The 22,056-nt window shown below is 35.0% G+C and overlaps 1 protein-coding gene across 1 annotated transcript in view; it reads left to right on the top strand.

Annotated features, from left to right (window-relative positions):
* Nucleotides 1-20,711, top strand: part of HTR1E (5-hydroxytryptamine receptor 1E) — a 73,852-nt gene extending 53,141 nt beyond the window's left edge. Inside the window, exon 2 of the mRNA XM_019743235.3 lies at nt 18,994-20,711. Coding sequence (XP_019598794.1) covers nt 19,179-20,276 — 1,098 coding nt within the window. The 5' untranslated portion in view covers nt 18,994-19,178 and the 3' untranslated portion in view covers nt 20,277-20,711. The remainder of the gene's footprint in view (nt 1-18,993) is intronic.
* The last annotated feature ends 1,345 nt before the right edge of the window (nt 20,712-22,056 follow it).

Genomic DNA, 22,056 nt, shown 5'->3' with positions numbered 1-22,056 from the left:
TCCCCATTTCACTGACCTCTCACAAGTTTTGTCAGTGAGCAGAAAACTGGTACTGAAAATGACGCCGCTCTCTCCTGGGAAGTGAAACAGGTACCTCTTATGCCTTCATGGGAAACTGCAAGGAAGAAAATGAGTGGTCCAGTCTATCCTACCCTCAACAACTCCAACAGCCAAATACAGAAAACTGAGGACCAGGTAGGCTTAGTTCTCAAAGTCGAAGAACTGGCAAGTAGCAAATACATACAGGTTTTGAGTCCTACTATTCTGACGGCCGTCCATATCGTCCACATTCTACACTGCGCTGGAAAGCTTCCACTCAGACCAGTTTGGTGAAAGCTGAAAGTTCAAAACTCTTGAACATTCTTCTAGAAATGCTTCCATACCTTAACCAAACTCTCTTTTACCTAGTTCTTGACACATGTGTTGAAAACATATTCAAACCATTTTTTTCTGAGCCAAGTTAAGGGACGAAGGGAACAAAAGAGAATAGAAAACAGAAAAAGATTGTAATTGCACTTCACCTCGCATGAGCATATTTAAAATTTGACTCGGTTTGACTTTCATGCATTTCCATTATTCAATAAATACTTATAATATTGAATAACAGGGTAAAACATCTTCAGTTTAGAGTTACTAATTGTGCCAAAAACACTAGTATTTTGTTTTGGTGAATATTACACTCAGGAACACATACCACATTATTCTCTTATTTGTATTTTTCATCAGTCTTCATTCAACAGGTATCCCAATATGAAACTGTTTGTTAGCTTATTTTCCACTAAATATATACACATAATTAAAGTGTGCTAGTTCATGTAGTATTTACTGTACTATTTATTATAAACAGGCTCAAATCGCAGAGTATGAATAAATTTGACAGCATGTCACCACCAAGAAAGAATCATATCAATCTAATACAATTAGAGGAAGTCTTCCTTCTAATTTATTTTGTGGGTTTTTAAATGACAGCTTGATTCACTGTATTATATTTCTAAAGTTCTTTTTTAAGAATCCCACTATGGGAATTTAGAATTTAGTATCTAACTTCTCAGGTTGGCTCTGATCTCTTAAACTATTCTCCCACCAATAAACTCTCTAATTGCAATTATAGTGAGAGATGTTGTGACATTACAGAAGAATTTGAGATTTGGGTTGTAATGGGAATGAAGAAGATCCAAAAATCCTACCAATTCTGGATACTATTAGTGTGTCTATGGGAGCAGGAGACTTTAGCTTCTGCTGTAACGTTTCCTGATTAAATAAAAAATGAAAACTTAAGTAACTTTAAAACCTCATAAAATCATGAGAAAAATCATTTTAGTTTTGAATAAGGCAGTAATTACTTCAAATAATGTCTATCTCATCTCTCTTCTACTTCCTTTGGACAGATTCTCCTGGGTACCCTTTGAAATGTTACTTGTTTTTATATTTGACTATTTGTTGTGATGGTTATTGTTCAGGGGCCTAATTTAAGTATGTAACATTTGTTTTTAAAGATCAACAAATATTGTTCCCAATAACCCTCATAGAACCAGAGTATCTTTCAGCTCAACCATCTTAATTTTGTTTTCCAATGAGTTTGGTTAGTTTTATAATTGTATCCATTATTAGACTGATATAGTTCTGAATAATTTCATTGCCCGTGAAAATGTAACCAGAGTATAGTAAAAGCTTAATAATCATGAAAGAAATGCATTGTGATAGTATGAAAATGTTTCAAATCAAATTCTTTTTCTATTTCTGATTAAATAAAACTATTTATCTCACTAAGCAATTAACTTCCAAAAATAACCAATATATAAAATTAATAAAAATCAAAGATCATATCTTGAATTACAACAATGGTATAGTTATTTAAATATGTATATAATTCTAGAGTTATTTGACCTTCACTTAACTAATACCTTTTCTGATTCATCGCCCTGATTAAATTCAAGTTTATATTGGCCTATATTCACATTTATTTTGGAAGTACTATAAACTTTTTTCCAGATTGGGCTTTTAAGCATAGTTTATTTTTCATTTTGCTTTAAGAAATTCCAGTATGATCCATTTCCTGGAGGTAATTAAATCTTAGTTGCTGTGGTCTTTGCTTCAATCGTTTTGATTTTGAATGTAAAGGCTCACTTCCCTAATACATTCTATGACTGGGCATACGTATTCAGGCCTCCAAAGGCCACATCTTCAAACTTAAGAAACAAAAGCAGTAGTGGTTTAGAACAAATGTATATAAAAATATAAAATTATCTTTTAGGGTGGAGGGTCTTATAATTCTACTCTCATTAGGAAGAAGTCTGGGACGCTGATATTTTTCACAAAGTGGATAAATGAATGTGAACTGATAAATTCAAATTCTCTCAATCAGCCTCCTTTAAAACCAAAGCACAGCCCTCTGAGCCTTGGTGTTTAGAGCAACTCTCTCTGGCCTACGCAAAGAACCCACCCATGACTTGGGTTTCAATATTGTGCCCTTAACAAATGGCAAGACCACCAACAAGAGAAAACAGGGACACTAAATTAAGTAATCAACTACAGTTCTTCATAGGTTAGAGTAACCCTAAGTAATATAACAACTAATCCCTGAAATGTCAGTGGCTTGAACAGCAGATGTTTATTTCTTGCTCAGATAATGGTCCATGGGAATGGGAATTAAGAAGACCCCAAAGTCCTACCAATTCTGGACACCATCAGTGTGTCTATGGGAGCAGGGGACTTTTTGTTTCTGCTGTAATGTTTCCTGATCAAGTAAAAAATAAACACTGTTAAGTAACTTTGGTCTAACTTGGGAATTCCTGATTGAGAGGTAGCTCTCCTCTACATGGTGATTTCAGACTCCTTTGTCTTTTGGTCTTGCCATTCAAGGCCTCATAATCTTCCATATGCAGCCAATGAAAGAGGAAAGCATGGAGAAACACCCTGATTCTTTAAAGCTATGGCCCAGAAGTAACACACATCACTTTTGCTTACAGTTCATTGATGAAAAATAATTACAAAATCAAACCTAGGTGCAAGGGAAGTGGGGATTGAAAATAGAGTCCTTGATTGGATGGCAACCTCCCAATGATATGCTTGGACTATGGAATGAGAATCATTACTACCATAAACATCATCAAATAATAATTCATTAACATGTATTTTGTTCTGGATGCTGCGTTAACAATCAAACGCAGCAGATGTGAAGTGACAATAATTAACTACAATGTATTCACTCAGTCATTCAACAAATGTTTATTGAACATTGAGTGTGTGTGACGTGCTGGGCTGGAATAGTGCTCTCAGTCCAGTGTAGGAGACAGGCCTGTATGGTGCTAGATTACCCCAAAGTAAATCAAGTACATGTTTAGGGATCCAATGTAGGAGCACCAAAAATAGAGACTTCTCCATCTCTTTTTTTTCTCTAAAAGAAAGCTTTGAGATGATTCAATCCTTGGTATGTCCTTAAAAGGCATTAAAATGGTCATCAACAGAAAAGTAAGAACTTTGCTGGACTTTCTTACACTTACATTGTTTAACATTTTTTTAATTACACGTAGAAGGAAAATCAAAATATTTTACAATGCCTAAGGCTTCTGAAGTCTGAACTTAGTCTTAGATATTTAAACAAATAACTTAGGAATTAAGTTATTTAATCTAGTCATATTTCTATAGTCACGCACTCTATATGGTGCATGTGCTCCCTCCCCTTCCCACACCCACAGTAAATATCACCATTCCCAGCACTCGTGCTGAACCCTGATGCAACCTTAGAAAATTCAACACATTAGTCTGTGCAACACCTGGTCCATGAAACGAGGCTTAGTTTTCATTCATAGTCTTATCTCTCTGGGATTGGGGAGCCCAGGTCAGAAAAGACCTCACAAAAGGGATGGGATTTGGGTGCGTTGGAAAAAGAGTGGGGTTCAAATGAGGGAAGGTGTGCCAGGTTAAAGGAACGTTAATATTGCTAGTCCGTAAACAGTGTCATGCTACAATTATGGGTAGTAATATCAATTAACTTGGAGGGAGGTCGGGTCCTCTTTTCATCCTACCTTCACACAGGCTATGATTTAGACAAATCAGGTCTGTCTTCCCTGGTGAACTACGAGTACCTCAAGGGCAATGACCATAGTCATCCTTTATCTCCAACTGGATCTGTGCAATTGTAAGTGTCTACTCAAGTTTGGAGAATTGAATAAAATGGAATGTGTGCACTCAGTTACTTCTCATAAACTCTATGGTAAACATTACAACAAGGGAAAACTTTTTAATCGTATCTTGACTTTGTAAACTGTATGTTATCAGGTTGGGATGAGAGGAAGGTGAATGCTCTTATCATCTAGGATTGAAATGCTTCTGAATTTTATCATAAATTGAATTTACTGGAATTTTTCTTCTCTGTACGTTTCTCCTTCTGTCATCCCTTCTTACTTTATGCAGTAAATATGAGATATTTTTTTCTCCACATAATATTTACCCCAGAAAACTGCCATTATCTATTTTACTAGCCCTAAATATCTGCCGAATTGAAAAAACTATTACTTAAAAATTCATGGTGACATTCTTCACATTTTGTAGAACAAATTCTGGCAATGTTTCTTTCCAATATCTAGACAGCTGTTATTTACTATTTGTGCTGTTGTAGAAGTGGAAAAAGTTATATCACTACCTTGTGCTTCTCATGAACTATATAAAAAAGTAGCATGAAGGGTCACAATTCTATCAGTTTTCGGATAAGAGCTTGAATTCAAAAGCATGGTATTGGAAGAATGTGGTTTTCTCTAGGCAGAACTGGGATTGAAATTAGATTGAATAAAGATGACGGTCGTCAAGCCCTTTGATGCTCTTTGAAAGGACAGTGATTTTTTTTTTTTTTAATTCTAGGGACATAAAACATGTTAGATATTCACATACCAATCTAGGCTGGTTACTAGTGATTGATCACTTATCAGTCATAATTTTCTTCTGTCAAATCTAGATACCACCTCTGACTCCTCAGCCCAACATTCCAGGAGCCAGGATCCATGACATGGAGTTTATATTCAGTGAAACTATTTACCTTGTCTGTTATATGTGAAGTACCTCACCTGTAGCAGTTTAAGAAGAAAAAAATATAATCCTATAATATTTTCAGAGACATCAGTGCCCTTTCAAATTCTGATTAGTGATACTAATCCCTATACTCTTTCATCACTTTGCTGGAAAAGAGTGAAATCTAATTAACTATATTCTAGAAGGGACTGTGACTGATAATAGCTTAGCAACTAAGAGGATTCATCAGGGATAAAAAGAAACATTAAATCCTCTAGTGCCCTTAATAACCATCATGTTGAGGAATGGGGGTAGGGAAGGAGGTGAAAACTGACAAATATTGTAAATTTGGGAGTCAGACAATCTAACTATAAGAAAGTCAAAACAAAAGGAAAATCAAAACACATTTATTTTCTGAGGCAAGACAATCAGATACAAAGTACACAAATAAATACCATGTTTCCCCGAAAATAGGACCTAGACAGACAATCAGCTCTAATGCGTCATTTGGAGCAAAAATTAATATAAGACCAGGTCTTATTTTACTATAAGACTGGGTCTTTAATATTATATTATATTATATTATGTTATAATTATATAATATTTATAATATTATAGTTGTATAATATTTATAATATTACAATTATATAATATTTATAATATTACAATTATATAATATTTATAATATTATAATTATATTGTATAATAAAGCATTATACAATATAATACTGGGTCTTATTTTACTATCAGACCGGGTCTTATATAATATAACATAACATAACATAGCATAGCATAACATAACATAACATAACATAACATAACATAACATAACATAACATAACATAACACAATATATACTGGATTCTATATTAACTTTTGCTCCAAAAGATGCATTAGAGCTGATTGTCCGGCTAGGTCTTATTTTCGGGGAAACACGGTATAGGACTGAAAAGGCAAACATATAGGGTGCATGTGCTCCCACCCCTTCCCACACCCACAGTAAATATCACTCACCATTCCCAGCACTCGTGCTGAACCCTGATGCAACCTTAGAAAATTCAACACATTAGTCTGTGCAACACCTGGTCCATGAAACGAGGCTTAGTTTTCATTCATAGTCTTATCTCTCTGTTATCAAACTGCACTTAAGTTTTTGCTGCATATAGAAAGCCAGGGTTTTCCATGGCACACATGAGTATTAAAATTTACCAAAGGTTAGAAAGAGACAGGTGAACTGGTCTCATCCAACCTCCCAATAATAGCAAAGGAACACAAAAATAGTCATATTTCTATAACACTCCATATGTGTAAAGAGCTTTGTCAGCACTGCCCAACAGAATTGGGGGCCATAATAAAAATGTTATATATCTGTTTTATCCAATATAGTAGCCACTAATCACATGCCACTACTAAGGACTTGAAAAGTCGCACTAGTATAATTGACAAACTGATTTTTAATTTAATTTAATGTAAATAGCCATGTATGGCTGCCATATTGGATAGCCCAGATATGTATTATCTTTTACTGTGAAGATTAATTCCACAGTAACCTTGTGAAGTAGGTCATCTCCAATAAAAAGAGAAGGAAAAGAAGTGCAGAGATGCTAAGTGACTTGCCAATGTTGCAAAGTTAGAATATAACAAAATGCATACTTGAATCCAGTTCTTTTGGAACACAAGTTCTCAGCTCTTTTTTATGGTAACTCATCAAGGCAATTATGAATTAAGAGAGGACCACCTCACAAAATTAGTTATTTTATACAACCCACTAAAACTTCACAATGAACAGTACACTGCAAAAAGAACTAACGGAAAATCTGATATTTTACCCTACTTACAAGCTAACCAATGCCACAGTTTCATGGAACCATCAGAAGACAGGAGATTCCTGGGTCAGAGAGTAAGGATTTTATTACAACAATAGCAGTAGCCAGAATATTAGCATTTTCTTATACCAATTTCCCAAGCACAAATTCCCACACAGTGATGCAAAGAGAGCCAGATGATTCGTGCATATGTACTGAGTGTTTACAGGTTGCATACTGAGCTTAGGGAACCCAAATCTTTTATAATGGGCAGTAAGCATCCAACCCCTTATTCCAAAAGGAGGTATTATCTTTATCATACTAGAGAGTAAGCATGCCTCCCTTTCCCAATCTCTGTCTTTCAAGGCTATTCTCTATACAAACATCCTTGAAATGATAGTCTGGAACAAAGTCAATTCCAAGACTGGCATAAATGTGAGAGACCACACACCACCCATGACAAGTGACAAACCAAGAGAAAAACAGTCAAGAAAATAGAAAGGTAGCTATATATTGACATGAGAGTCAAAGTGTAGAGATAAATATGTGTGTTTGGTAAAAAGATTATGTGTTCAAAGTTGAAAACAAAATTAATCTTAAAACCAGAAAATTAATGTGAAAGTAAATTTGAAAAATAATAGTCCTACATAAATGTCAGGAATCCTTGGCATTTTTATTGGGCATCGACAACACATTTATAAATATAATTTTCCCAAAATTAAAGGATACTTTTCTTTTGAAACATAAATATATGTGCATTGCATTTTTCTAGCCACAATAAAATTGTAGCATAAAAATCATAACATACAAAAAAAAAATCATAGCATGTTGGACCTGAAAGATGCTCAGATACAATGAAGTCCTAATTATACAGAGAGAGAAACTGAGACCCAAAGGCATGGAGTATCTTTTTCAGGGACAGACAATTAACCATCAATAAATCTGAGATGCATTTGTAAGAGGTTTCTATTCTTGACCCTTCCACTTCCATATAGCACACTATTGCTTGCTTCTTAACCTGAAGTATGTTTAGAAAAAAAACAAACAAACAAAACCGTGCAAACCTCCCTCTTGTAGAATATACCTTTGGAGGCAGAAGGAGCATACCAAGTAATCTGAAATAACAATGCTTCCCCAGGTGGAAACACAGTAAAGAAAGCACCTTAGCCCTAGAGGCAGCTTAAATGCTCATTCCTTTGGATCAGCCACAAAAACACCTTACATTGCATTAGATTTAAAAGAAAAGTGTATGCACAGCACAGGAGGGAGCCTAGATCTTCTCTGAGGAATCATTAAACTGAGTCAAAAAGAAATCATTTCATTTTTTAAATAAATATGCTAATACAATCTCAAGCACTAGCTAACTTAAATGACAGGTACTTCATAAAGTTCATTTTTATTATTCTCAGCTGAAAAGCAAATAACTTTTCCACAGATGTCCTTCATATTAAAGGCTTTATTTGCCTGCAGTAGAGATGCTCTATTGACTAAAACCTTACCTACTTCACAAGACAGATTGTTTTTTCTCATCCTCTTTTAATGAGATATAGCCAGCCTATACAGGACAAAGGAAAACAGATTTATGAAAGAGATGATGCAACAGGAGCTGATTGGAAGAGCTCCCAATGGCCAAAGTTGGAACAATTTGAGCAATAAACAAATAATGTAATATTGGATTATAATCCACAGAATAAGATAAATATCCATGAGTCAATACTGTAATATAAATAAATAATATAGCTATCAATTGCACTTTTATAAAGGTAATTTTCCCCAAACTACAGGCTATTATCCCCTTGAGACAGAATCATAAACATATACACAGATAAATATAAATTATTGAATACGTAAATAAGAAGAGGATAAGAGACAAACCTTCCGTACAGAAGAATTTGAATTGATATATGCACATCTTCCCTCCTCCATGAGGTGGAGCTTTATTCCCCACCCTTGAGGGTGGGCTAGAATTATGGACTCAATTCCAAAAAAACAGAGAAAGGAAAAGGAAAAATAATGAGAATCCTAGGAAATGCTACCTTAACCAAGTGATAAAGGTTAACATCCCTATTGATGTCATGGATATTCCATACTCCTGATGTGATGTAATGAGAATGGCACTTCATCTCCATGGTATTCTTTCCAAAAACCATACCCTGGTCTAATTAGGAGAAAAACATCAGAAGAACCAAGATGGGGGACATTCTACAGGACACATGGCCAGTAATCCTCAAGACTATGAAGGTCATGAAAAACAAGCAAAGATAGAAATTGTCACAGACCAGAGGAGACAGGAGATTCAATAACTAAATACAATATGGTATCCTGGATTGAAACAGAAAGAGGGTATCAATGGAAAATACTGATTAAATCCAAATACAGTCTGGAGTTTAGTTAATAGCAATGAACCAATGTTGCTTTTTTAGTTTTGATAAATGTACTATGATAATTTAAGATATTAACAATGGGTAAAATGGGTGAAAAGGATAGAGGAACTCTCTATTCAATCTTTACAACTTTTTTATAGATAAAAAATTACGCCAAAATAAAAAAGTTTATTAAAAAAAAATAGATGCTACAAATTTATTGTATTGTATGCTCCTGCCTGGAGCATGGCAGAGTTTTATAGTTAATGAATTGCCAAACCCAAGAAACACAGTTAAAGAAGGCTTTGGAAAGCTACATGAATTCAATAGCCAGGAGTGGCACGGCAACAACAGACTATAGAACGAAAGAAAAAGTTATGTTTGTTATTCACTAAAGCTAAGCATTATTTGTGTAGTAGTTTGAGATGCAGAATATGTTCTGATCATAATGAAAATTGAGGCCCTCCTTTATGGTAAACAAAAAGAAAAGTGATAAGGTAAAGAAAGCAAAAATAAAGCCCAAACCAATAAACTAACCAGAGTTTACAGAAACACAAATGTGTGCTGGCTATCTAATAATGACTATGTTTAATGGTAGAAAAGACTTAAATTAAAAATATAAGTTTTAGGCAAACTCCTCAAGTTTGGGAAATTTCTCTAAATTCTCTTTGTGAGTTATCTAGGATATTATAATAAATACAACTTTTATATTGTCATTGCCAATGTAGTAAAATAAATTGGCCAATGAAGTGTATCACGTTCTTCCCCCTAGTCCTCTAAATTGCTTTTTATTCACACTCAGGCTTTTAACCCTGAAGATTTCATTCCATACCCAACTTCCCCCATCTATTTATCCCACCCACATCCCCTGACCTCATTAAAGAAATCTCAACCACCCTCTTGCCTTTGGCACCTTCTCTAGATTTATCTAAAGTAAATTTTAAAGGGATAGATTAAACATTCAAAGACACAAACACAAGTAAATATCCCTTAGTTCACTATGGAGATAACAAATCCATTAGTATATCAACACATGAACATGCTCAGCAAACAATAGATTGAACAAATGTTTATTGAATACCTCTTACATGTTGGGAAATGTACAAGTACTTTGGCAAGTGCTATCTCATTTAATTCTCTCTCTAAACATATAAAACAGATATAATTATCTTCATTTTTCAAATTGTGAAACTAAGCTTCCAAAGATTGAACCACACAGGATAGTTGATGTGTCACTTAAGGTAAATAATATTAGCCCCTTTACTGATACTCTCCAAAATATTAGTGGTTTAATACAATAAAATGTTGTTTCTCACTCATATCACCATCTAATGCAAGTCAGAGGGAGGAGGAGTAATATTCTGCCCCACCTGGTCATTCAAGGACCCAGGATACTTCCATCTCATCCAACTGGTGGATGGAGATTGAGAATAAGGATAGTACATTAGAAGTTTTTGGAGACCAGGTCTAGAAGTGGCACATACCACTTCTGCTCACATTCCATTCCTTAAAAATGGTCCCTATTCTGTTAATAAGGAAAGAATGAATGCTTCTTCCCTATGATAAGGCCTAAGATGAAGATGTCTGCTCTTACTATTGATAATCAACATAGTATTAGAAGGTCTAGCCAGTTCAATGAGGCAAGAAAAGTCATACAGATAAGAAAGAAGAAATAAAAGTGTTCTAATTTGCAAATGACATGATCATCTGTTATGTAGGAAACTCCAAGAATCTACCAAAAAAATCTTATCACTATTAAGTGAGTTAATCAAAGTTGCATAACACAAGATCAACACACAAAATCAATTACATTTCTATATCCTAAAAATAAACATGTGGAAACTGAAATTAAAAACATAATGCCATTTACAATCACTCCAAAGAAAATAAAATACTTAGGTATAAATCTAACACAATGTGTACAGGACTTTTATGCTGAAAATTACAAAATGCTAAGGAAGTAAATAAAAGGAAACCTGAACAAATAGAAAATAAACAAAAAGATGATAGAATTAAAGCAAAATATACCAATAATTACATTAAGTAGAAATGATCTAAACATCTTACTCAAAAGGCAGAGAATGTCAGACCAGATGAAAATGTAAGACTGAAATAGAGGTTATCCATAAGAAACCCACTTCATATAAAGACATAGATAGGTTAAAAGTAGAAGAAGAGAAAAATGATGTATACCATACAAACATTAATTAAATGAAAGCTGGAGTGGCTATGTTAATATCATACAAAGTAAACATCAGAACATAAAACACTATGAAGGACAAATGGAGACATTACATAATGGTCAATTCATCAACAAGACATAACAATTCTATATTAGTATACATTTAATAACAGATCTTCAAAATACATTGACAGAACTAAAGGGAGAGATTGGCATATCCACAATTATAGCTAGAGATTTTAACACTCTTTTCTCAATAATTGATAGAGCAAGTTGACAAAACATCAGTAAAGGTATAGGAGACTTGAACAATACTGTCAAGCAAATTACATGGAATAATCACAGTACACACCAGACATTATTTTTAAACACACATATAACATCACCAAGATAGACTATAAGCTGTGCCATAAAATAAATTTCAAATGATTGAAACCATACAGACTATGTTTTGTGAGCCTGAGTACACTGGAATTAAAAATCAATTTTTAAAGAATCTATAAAATCTTTCAATATTTCGAAGTTAAGAAATGTACTGCTAAATACTGCATAAGTCAAATAAGAAACCACGAAAGAATTTAGAAAATATTTCTGACTGAATAATAATGAAAATACAAATATTAAATAATATTAAATATTAAATAGCAAATATTAAATACAAAAATTTTTAGGATGCATGCAGCTAAAATAGTGCTTAGAGCAAAATCTATAATTCTAAATGCTATATTATTGGTGAAAAAAGTTTTAAATTAATTAACATCTACATTAACAGACCAGAAAAAGAACATAAAGTAAGTAAAAGAAGGAAAGGAAAGGAAATAATAAACATAAGGGCTGAAAGTAATTAAATAAAGAATAGATAATAGAGGAAATCAAGTTATTCAAAACGTGATTTGGAATAAAAAAAGAAAAAAGGTGATTTGCAAAGATCAATAAAATTGAAAAATCCTTACCTTACTGATCAAGAAAAAAACTAAACTTATCAATATTAAGAATGAAAAATGGAATGTCATTATATATTATAGGCATTAAATATGAAAGGAATATTATCACCATCTTCATGACTATGAATTTAACAACTTAGATGGAATGGACAAATTCCTTAAAGGATGTAAATCACCATAAGTGACACAAGAATAAACTAATACTAAAGAAACCTATATATGTTAAAGAAATTGAATTTACAATTAAAAATCTTCCCATAAGGAAAACTTAAGATCAAAAGCATTCACAGATACATGTTAACAAATATTTGCAAAAGAAGGGACATCAATATTTCTCAAACTCATTCAGAAAGTTTTGAGCACTTATTTTTTTTAAGGCCAGCATAGCTTTGATACCAAAAGTAGGCAAGATAGAGGAAAAAACTTTTTCACACAAATATCTCTCCTAAATACAAAATCTTTAACAAAATATCAACAAATCAATATATAAAAAGGACAATACACCATAGTTAACTGGGTTTTTTCCAAAAATGCAAGATTGTTTAACATCCAAAAATCAATTACTGTAATTCACCACATTAACAGAATAAAGATTTTGTAAAATCATTTCAATGGTTGAAAAAGATAGATTTGATAAAATTAAATACCCACTTATTATAAAAACTATCAGCAATTTAGGAATAGAATAAAATTTCCTCAACTAATAATAAAAGAGATCTAAGAAAAACTTTGCTAATACCATATTAATGGTGAATTATGAACATTTCCCCCTCTGATATTGGGAACAAGGTAAGACTGTCTGCTTTCACCATTTCTACTCAGCATTTTACTCGGGTTCTAGTCATTATGATAAGGCAAGGCAAAGAAATAAAAGCAATCAAATTGGAAAAGAAATAAAACTATCTCTATTTGTAAGAGGTATGAATCTACAAAATATCTACTAGAATTAATATGGGTATTTAGCAAGATCACAGATTTAAAATTAGTATAAAAAAATCCACTGTATTTCTCTATACAAGCAATATAAATGGAAACTGAAACAAGTACCACTTAGAAAACATCAAAAATACTGGGGGTGGCAAAAAAATGTACACATTTTAAGAAATATTATCTATGTATTACTTCTGAAGTTGAATTGAATTACGGTAGCAATATGTAGTATGACGTTCACTCAAAAGATGGCGTTAATCAAATGAATGCTAGTATCATTCATTCCTTGTATTACAATTTTAATACAGTTTTTTTTCTTTCTTAAACTGTATATACATTTTTTGGCACCCTCTGTATTAAAACACATAGGGATAAATTTAAATAAATATGTGCAAAAACCTCCACACTGAAAACCACAAATGTTACTGAGAGAAATTAAGAAATACCAAAATCAATGAAGTACTCTATTTTGTTCATGAATTGGAGGATACACAATATAAATAAATTTTCATTCTCCTAAAATTATTCTATAATTTTTATAAATCCCAACTAAAATTTCAGCAGGGTTTTTGTAGAAACTGACGATTTGATTCTAAAATTAGTGTGGAAATTCATATGCCCTATAATAGCCAAAAAATCTTGAAAAAGAACAAAGTTGGAGTCACACCACCAGACCTCATGAGTTACTATAAAAGTTACAGTAATAACGTTATTTTGTCATAAAGGTAGATCAATGGAATAGAACAGAGGGTATAGAGATAAACTGATATATATTTCATTGGGAAAAGACTTTCCCACAAAAAGTGCTGAAATAACTAGATGTCCATATGGGGGGAAAATAAACCTCAACACCTACCTCACATCCAAATGCAAAAACTTATTCAAGATGGATCATGAACTGTTGGTTCAAAAATTCAGGAAATTGGTACTTGTACACACACACAGAGGACAAGGAAAGACAGAAAAAAGAGGCAGACCACTCCAGATTGGCACCGTAGGTGGCAGGCTTAAGAAGCAAAGGAAATTACATATGAGGCTTGTTTTGGGCAGTCACAAGATGAATAGCTCTCCATACCCACCTGTGAGAATCTTAAAAATTTAGTTCAGTCACATATACCATCCAGACGGTCTCAACAACAAATTGAAAATTGCTCTAGCTGTGAGAACAGCAAGCAGCGTGTACATTCCAAGGACATGAGGGGTCCAGGAGCCTCTGATTGCCCAGGTCCAGTGCTCCCGTCAACCAGCAGTCATGTCCTCTGCATGACCTCCTCCAACATGAACATAAAAGTGAAAGCTATTAAACTTCTAGAGGAAAATATAGAAAAATACTTTTGTGACCTTGAGGTTGGAAAGGACTTCTTAGGACACAGGAAGCTCTAATCATAAAGAAAAAATAGATAACTTAGATTTTATCAAAATTAAAATCTCTGCTTTTCATAGCATCATTAAAAACTACCAGGCAAACCACAGAGTGGAAGAAAACGTTCACAAAACATTGTTTTGACAAATGTTCTTATATGTGGACTTGTGTCTTGAATATATAAACAACTCCAAAAACTGTGTACTCTGTTTTGTTTTAATCTTTACAATGATAATGTTTTCCTGTTGGTATGCATATAATAACCTCATAATAACCACATGTCATGTACCATCACAATTAAAATAAATAAAAATAATAAGTAAATAAATAAATAAGAAAAAGAGAATGAAGAATCCCACAGTCTAGCATCTCCTCTACATCTTCCTTTGCTCCCACTGAAGATCAAATTAAGAAACATACCACCATCTACACTTCCTTTGATTGGACAGGCAAAGAAAAGTCTTTATGAAGGCTAAGGAAGTGAACTGAATAATTAGAGAGACAAAATTAGTAATATGAAGGCAAGCTGCCACTCCTGAAATAGCAAGAAGAAATTGGCACATATTGCAGATTTTTTTTTTAATGACTTGAGGAAATTTGGGTAAAATGAAAACAGTAAAAGAAGAGATGGAAGAATATGGTGAATTATCAATAGTTATTGAAAACCAATAGGAGACTAGAAAAGATAGGGAAATTAAACATGAGTTGAGTGTGCTCGTGACCTCATCCCCTTGGTCTCCGACAATTGCTAGGAGAGTGGCATCTGGTAAATGGGAGCAGCATGCACTAACCCATTTGGCTTAGAGTGACTCTCTTCTACTCATTATTTTAATGAAAAACCATTGAAATATGGCTTTGGACTGCACTGGTATTTTCCATGTCATAATTAGAGCATAAACTGAAAGTTACAAATTCCCCAAGAAGTTCCTGCATCAACTCCTGATAGGAAATGTCTGATTTTAGCTATGATTATTGCAGTTAAGTTTCCATTCCAGTGGACTAATAAAAGTTTGATGTGTTGATATTAATGATTGGACTGGTTCTGCAGAATATGTTTTGAGTTAAGTGTTATTATAGTCCTCCCTCCACTATGTGAAAAGCTAAAGAGACTTAAGAGATTTAACCAGCACTGTTCTAATTAGAAATCATACTGCCTCCTAAAAAGTTGGTAGTAATTATAAAACCATGTATTATTTTCTTAAGAAGGCAAAAGGAAGCCAAGACAACTGAGGTTGGATCATTTCCTGATATGGCTGTTTATTTGGCCCCTTCAATGCCTGCAATGTGATCCCCGGGGTCTCCAGGCCTCACTAACTGACTCCCAGCCTCCTCCATTACTGCTTTTCTGCTTTTTATTTTTTTATATTTCTCTCACTCCCAAAATATTCTCTGTCCCAATATAAAGAATATTGAGTGAGAAAATGGTAAAAAGCCTAGTTAAAAAAGACAATTTCTCAGTTTAAAAAGGAAGCAACCTTGACCCCACATCTCCCTCCACAGTCACTACCTTGTTCTCTATTCCCCTTATCAGCAAAACTCTTAATTACTTTTATTCACTATTTCCTCTTCTCCCGTTCCTTCTTAAAACCATATTCAGCCTTTCATCTTCACCACTGCACCAAACTGCTCTTGTCAAGTTCATCAACGTCATTCACATTGCCCAGCCCAACAGTCAAGAACACACCACCAGGCCCTATTAGAGTTATTTACACCATTGATCACTCTCTCTTACTTGATACCCCTTCTTCACATGGTCTCGGGATGAAATTCTCTCCAATTGTGCGCCTCCACCTCAGTAGCTCTTCTCTGCTTTGCAGATTTCTCCTTACCTACCTGACCTTTAAACAGTGAAAAGCTCCAAAGCCCAGTTCTCAGATTTGTTCAATCTGTCATTGCTCCTTAGGTGATGTCACCCTGCCATTCAAAAAATGTACTATATGAGTTGCTATGAAATAAAATTTAAGATATAGTGTTAAATGAAAAAAGATGAAAGACGGCAAGCTGGATGTGAGCAGGAGTTTGGGGTGACTGACAGCACAAGGATAGAAAACTTAACTCCTAGTCTGAAAGGCTCGGGCACAAAATAAACCAGAAAGTCACACTAAAGAGCTGACAACGTAGTCCTCACCAAATTGCAATGATTTTTCTGATTTAACTAAAGGCAGTTAAAAAGATGAATCGGGCATGTAACCTACCCTCCAGAAAGGCATAATCTGCTGGGCGGGGGATAAAAAATAGTTCCCAAATAAAGAACAAAATGGGGGTCATCAGAAAAATGACAATTAGGAGGTATGGGAGCTCAGATAAATAGAGCTGCTTTTAAAAGCTCTGTGAAGCTGAATTATTCTTCTTATTACATGCTTTCAAAATAACTTCATTTACTAATTGCCTCTATTATCAAATTGAAATTTCGAAAGCTTTCTCTCCCGTATCCATGCTATTCTCTATATTCAATATTACAATCAGAGTGGAAAAATCTTTTTAATGAGAACTATTTTATTATTCAACAAACCTCAAGAACCCAAGGAAAACATAACTAAGGATTAATATTTACAGAAAAAAAAAACAACTTTACTAAATTTTTATTACAGAGAAAGAGGTCAAAATGGAGAAATAAACACATGGGACACAAGAAGAAATGTAACAAGGTTACCCCAAACAGCCAGCAGATGGCCCAACTGAAATCTAAATACAGGTTTGTCTAATTCCAGAGCCTATACTCTTTCAACTTTATAGTCTGGTCTCAAAAAGTAAATGCACACTTAAACTGATTATAAACGGAGGGAAAGGTACTGGTGGAGAAGAAAAAAACATTCAGTTTATTAAAAAGAGGGGATTGTTGTTGGAGCAAATCCCCTGGGAGAACTAGAGAAATGCAAGACATCCAAAAGTAGGTACATCCACAGAAACTGTAAAACCATAATGGAAACAGAGAGGCAGAATGATTCTTATTTAACTGCACAAAGATAGAGACTCTCTTTAAAAAACAATTGCCCCATTTTGGGTCTTTAGTGAAATCATTATTATTTTCTTTCATTTTCTATATCTAAAAGATAAGTGGCACCCATCGCTCTTCTTCCTGGTTTTAGTCCTATGGACAAGAGAAATTAAATCCTGAACTAGATTTCACTTAGCCTGGAGATTTTGATTCCTGCCCCCTGACTTCCTGTCCCCATTCCACCCAATGACCCTTACCACTTTCACTCCCATTTCACACATGCCTCACCTACTCCTGCCCTCATCTTTTGCTGAAATCATTGTGTTTGTTAGGCCTAATCCACATCAGTCTATGCCCCTTCTTAAAATTGCTGAAACACCAGTTTCTCTTTGAAGTTTTCCTGGACCTAGTCCCATAGAGTCTAATCAGAAGATCTGATCAGTGTCTAACCAGCAGCCATTAGCTGTAAATATCCCTATGTGAATTTTTATTGTCTTGTGACTATATGTTGATATTCAACTTTACTTTTAAAAATCCCTGATAGCTATGCATTCAATAAATGTCACTGACTATCTCAGTGACTGCCCAGCTTAATCACAGTTATCCAATGAACGGATGATGATAGATAAATAGATAGATAGATAGATAGATAGATAGATAGATAGATAGATAGATAGATAGATAGATGATAGATAGATAGATAGACGGATGATAGATTACAAAGATAGATAGATGATAGATTAGACAGACAGACAGACAGACAGATAGATAATATAAACAGAATACAAATGTTAACCAAAACTAAACACATTTTTTTAAATGTAAAGATTTTTGAGCTTAGTGACGATGCCGTTTCAGTAGGTTGACTGTATTACTCTGAGAACAATTTGCCGTAAACATCAAAGTAACGTTACATGTTTTCTTCTTTCTTTTCTCCAAAGAAATGCACAGTAGGATATATAAAATGTCAGAAACAATTAGATAAAATTGCACAATCCCACTTGAGACACTAAAATATATCTGGAGATAAATATTTGCTGTGAAACTATAAAATCTGGTTTGAAGGCTGCTTATTATAAATAACATAATTTTTTCTTTAGTGTAATGGTCTCAGAATTTTTAAAGCATGCTATAATGTGAATATATGTTTCCAAGCGTAAAAAAGCCTTTTATATAAATATGTTCCATATATAAAAGAATAAATATAAATAAGAAAGACACTCAGATGGAAAGATGGACTTAAAGTTTAGTTATGTCTTCATCAGAAAGAGTTCAGGAACTTAACCCAACAAAAAAAATATCCTTTGAGGAATAAGGTAAGATAAAGTTTACATTCAGAGAGGAAAAGGAAAATTATATCAAAATTGTGCAAAGAATTTATGAATACTAAATATTTTCATGTTTTCCAGGAAAAATAATATGGCTTTTTCTTTCACTAACCAGTAGCATACTATTTTCCAGGAACTGTCCATCCAGAAGAAATGCTGTGGTGCTTCTCTTTACCCACACAAAATGAAACACAAGAGGCTACATAGCTAAAGAAATTACAGCCTCCTTCCAAATGAGAGACATTCAAGTCTAAGTAGTTTCCAGCTGAAGGAAAATAACCAGCAGCTTCTCCACAGTGTCCATTGGAACGGGAAAACATGAACATCACTAACTGTACCACAGAAACCTGTGTGGCAGTGAGAGCCAGGACCATCACCGAGAAGATGCTCATTTCCATGACTCTGGTGATCATCACCACCCTGACCATGTTGCTAAACTTGGCTGTGATCATGGCCATCTGTACCACCAAGAAGCTCCACCAGCCTGCCAACTACCTGATCTGTTCTCTGGCCGTGACGGATCTCCTGGTGGCAGTGCTCGTCATGCCCTTGAGCATCATGTACATTGTCATGGACAGCTGGAAACTAGGGTACTTCATCTGCGAGGTATGGCTGAGTGTGGACATGACCTGCTGCACCTGCTCCATCCTCCATCTCTGTGTGATTGCCCTGGACAGGTACTGGGCCATCACCAATGCTATTGAGTATGCCAGGAAGAGGACCACCAAGAGGGCTGGACTGATGATCCTCACCGTCTGGACCATCTCCATCTTCATCTCCATGCCCCCTCTGTTCTGGAGAAGCCACCGCCTGCTCAGCCCGCCCCCTAGTCAGTGCACCATTCAGCATGACCACGTCATCTACACCATTTACTCCACTCTTGGGGCATTTTATATCCCCTTGACTTTAATACTGATTCTCTATTACCGGATTTACCATGCAGCCAAGAGCCTTTACCAGAAAAGAGGGTCAAGCCGGCACTTAAGCAACAGAAGTACAGATAGCCAAAATTCATTTGGGAGTTGTAAACTTACGCAGACTTTCTGTGTGTCTGACTTCTCCACCTCAGACCCTACCACAGAGTTTGAAAAGATCCACACCTCCATCAGGATCCCTCCCTTCCACAATGACCTAGATCACCCGGGAGAACGCCAGCAGATCTCTAGTACCAGGGAGCGCAAGGCAGCACGCATCCTGGGACTGATTTTGGGTGCATTCATTTTGTCATGGCTGCCGTTTTTCATCAAAGAGTTGATTGTAGGCTTGAGCATCTACACCGTATCCTCTGAAGTGGCCGATTTTTTGACTTGGCTTGGTTATGTTAATTCTCTGATCAACCCTCTGCTCTACACAAGTTTTAATGAAGACTTTAAGCTGGCTTTTAAAAAGCTCATTAGGTGCCGAGAACATACTTAGATTGTAAGAAATCAGAAGGCATGACTTTTACCCGCCTCATGAGTGGACCGGGGTAAGGGGTGCAACTTCTTAATTCTTAAACATAGTTGGTTCAGGAGAGTTTGTAAGTATGTGTGATCTTGTTTGTTTTGTTCTGTTTTGTTTGAGGCTTGTTATTCGGTGTGCTGTTTTCTACCTCTGGTCTTATTTGTGATATATAATTTCAAATAAACATACAAAAACAAACATTTTATAGAAATAATATTTAGGTGAAATAGTAAATACTTTTTTTTTCAGCCATTTCAGTTAACCCTGAAATTAAAGAATGCCAAAATAAATTTTTATTTGCAGAATTTTGTATTACTTATAAATAAAATGTCTGATAACTTGCCCTCGTGTAACATTAAATCCGAGGTTATGGCTCCAAATGCTTACAAAGTCCAGTGGGAATTGCATGGTTACATAAAACAAAAAACAAGCAAACAAATAAAAGTATTGTGCTGTCATCCACTGCTTGCAGACCTGAGCTAAAATCATTTACTGTGACTGCATAGCCCACTCCTTTCAGGCACAAATAGTATAGATGGCATGTCCTGTTCAGTTTATGATTAGATAAGCTTCTTCATTCTCTAAAAAGAACCTGGAATGAATACACAAGCACTTTCCTAGGTCTTTGACTATAAATATGAAACATAAGTAAGTTAGAAATAATGTAAATCTACTTTGGTCAATGTGTTGCTATATTACCTGAAAGATACATGGGGCTCCTCCCATTCTAAAAAGTGTCCCAGCTACGCTTTGCATACACTCTGTCACTCTAGCAGGATTAAGGTGGGAATACATGACAGGTTTGGGGAACTTTTAAAGCAGCTTCATGGGGGGCAGTGATCAAATAAGGGAATATATTACCCGAAGAACTGTGTTGGAGAATATTACTCATTAAATTACTGATTGTGATGTTGAAAAAAATTAAAAGTTGAATATCTATGTTTACAGCAAATGCCACCCATCAGGGCATGAGTATGAAATTGTGTCTCCTGGAATTCCTGTGGCATCCATGCCACACTTCACCCTGGGGCCAGGAGACTGCAGAAGGGAACCCAAGACCACACAGGGGCCTGAATCAGCCTCGCCTGACCTGGAGTGACCACTCTAAGTTATGTGGAGGAGCTCACCACTAAGTTGAGAGTGATCACAGAAAAGGCTGAATATTTGTAAATTCTTGTATATTCCTAAGGAACTAACTATTCTAAACCTCTGCTTCCCCTCTCACCTTTCACCCACAGCTTCTCCCCATCTCTTCATTCTGCACAGATCATCTCTCTTCTTTATTTACTGAGAAGACATTAACTTGCCCCCCTCCACCGCCATGTTTTAGCCCTTAAATTAATCCCCTCTTAACTTTTCTGTAATCTTGCTCCTTTTTTCTCTCTCTCTCTCTCCCCCGCCCTTTCTTTCTCTGTCCCAACTCTTTCTCTATTCACTCTTCTTCAATCTTACCTATTAATTTGCTCAAGTCTCTTGGGCACTAGAATAAATCTCCTCTGGCCCTACTTCCTCCTCAAACTCCTGTTTCATCTCTTTCCTAAATCTCCCGCCTGAGTTTCTCAATAATCAATCCACTCATTCTGCTCCACCTCTCACTTTCCACTGACTTTTCTGTCCTTGCTATCTGAGCATGCCCCTCCTAGTTCTTTCATAACTGATATCCCAAAAGTCATTGGTGACTTGCCAATAGGCAAATCTAGTGGTCTTCCTTTTGTCCTTATTTATATCCCATTCTCTCATCAATTAAAACAGC

The sequence above is a fragment of the Rhinolophus sinicus genome, chromosome 2 (assembly GCF_057876585.1).
Source record: "Rhinolophus sinicus isolate RSI-liver-muscle chromosome 2, RSI-T2T, whole genome shotgun sequence".
NCBI lineage: Eukaryota > Metazoa > Chordata > Mammalia > Chiroptera > Rhinolophidae > Rhinolophus > Rhinolophus sinicus.
Note: the sequence above shows the minus strand (reverse complement) of the source record. Positions and strands in the feature narration are given on the sequence as shown.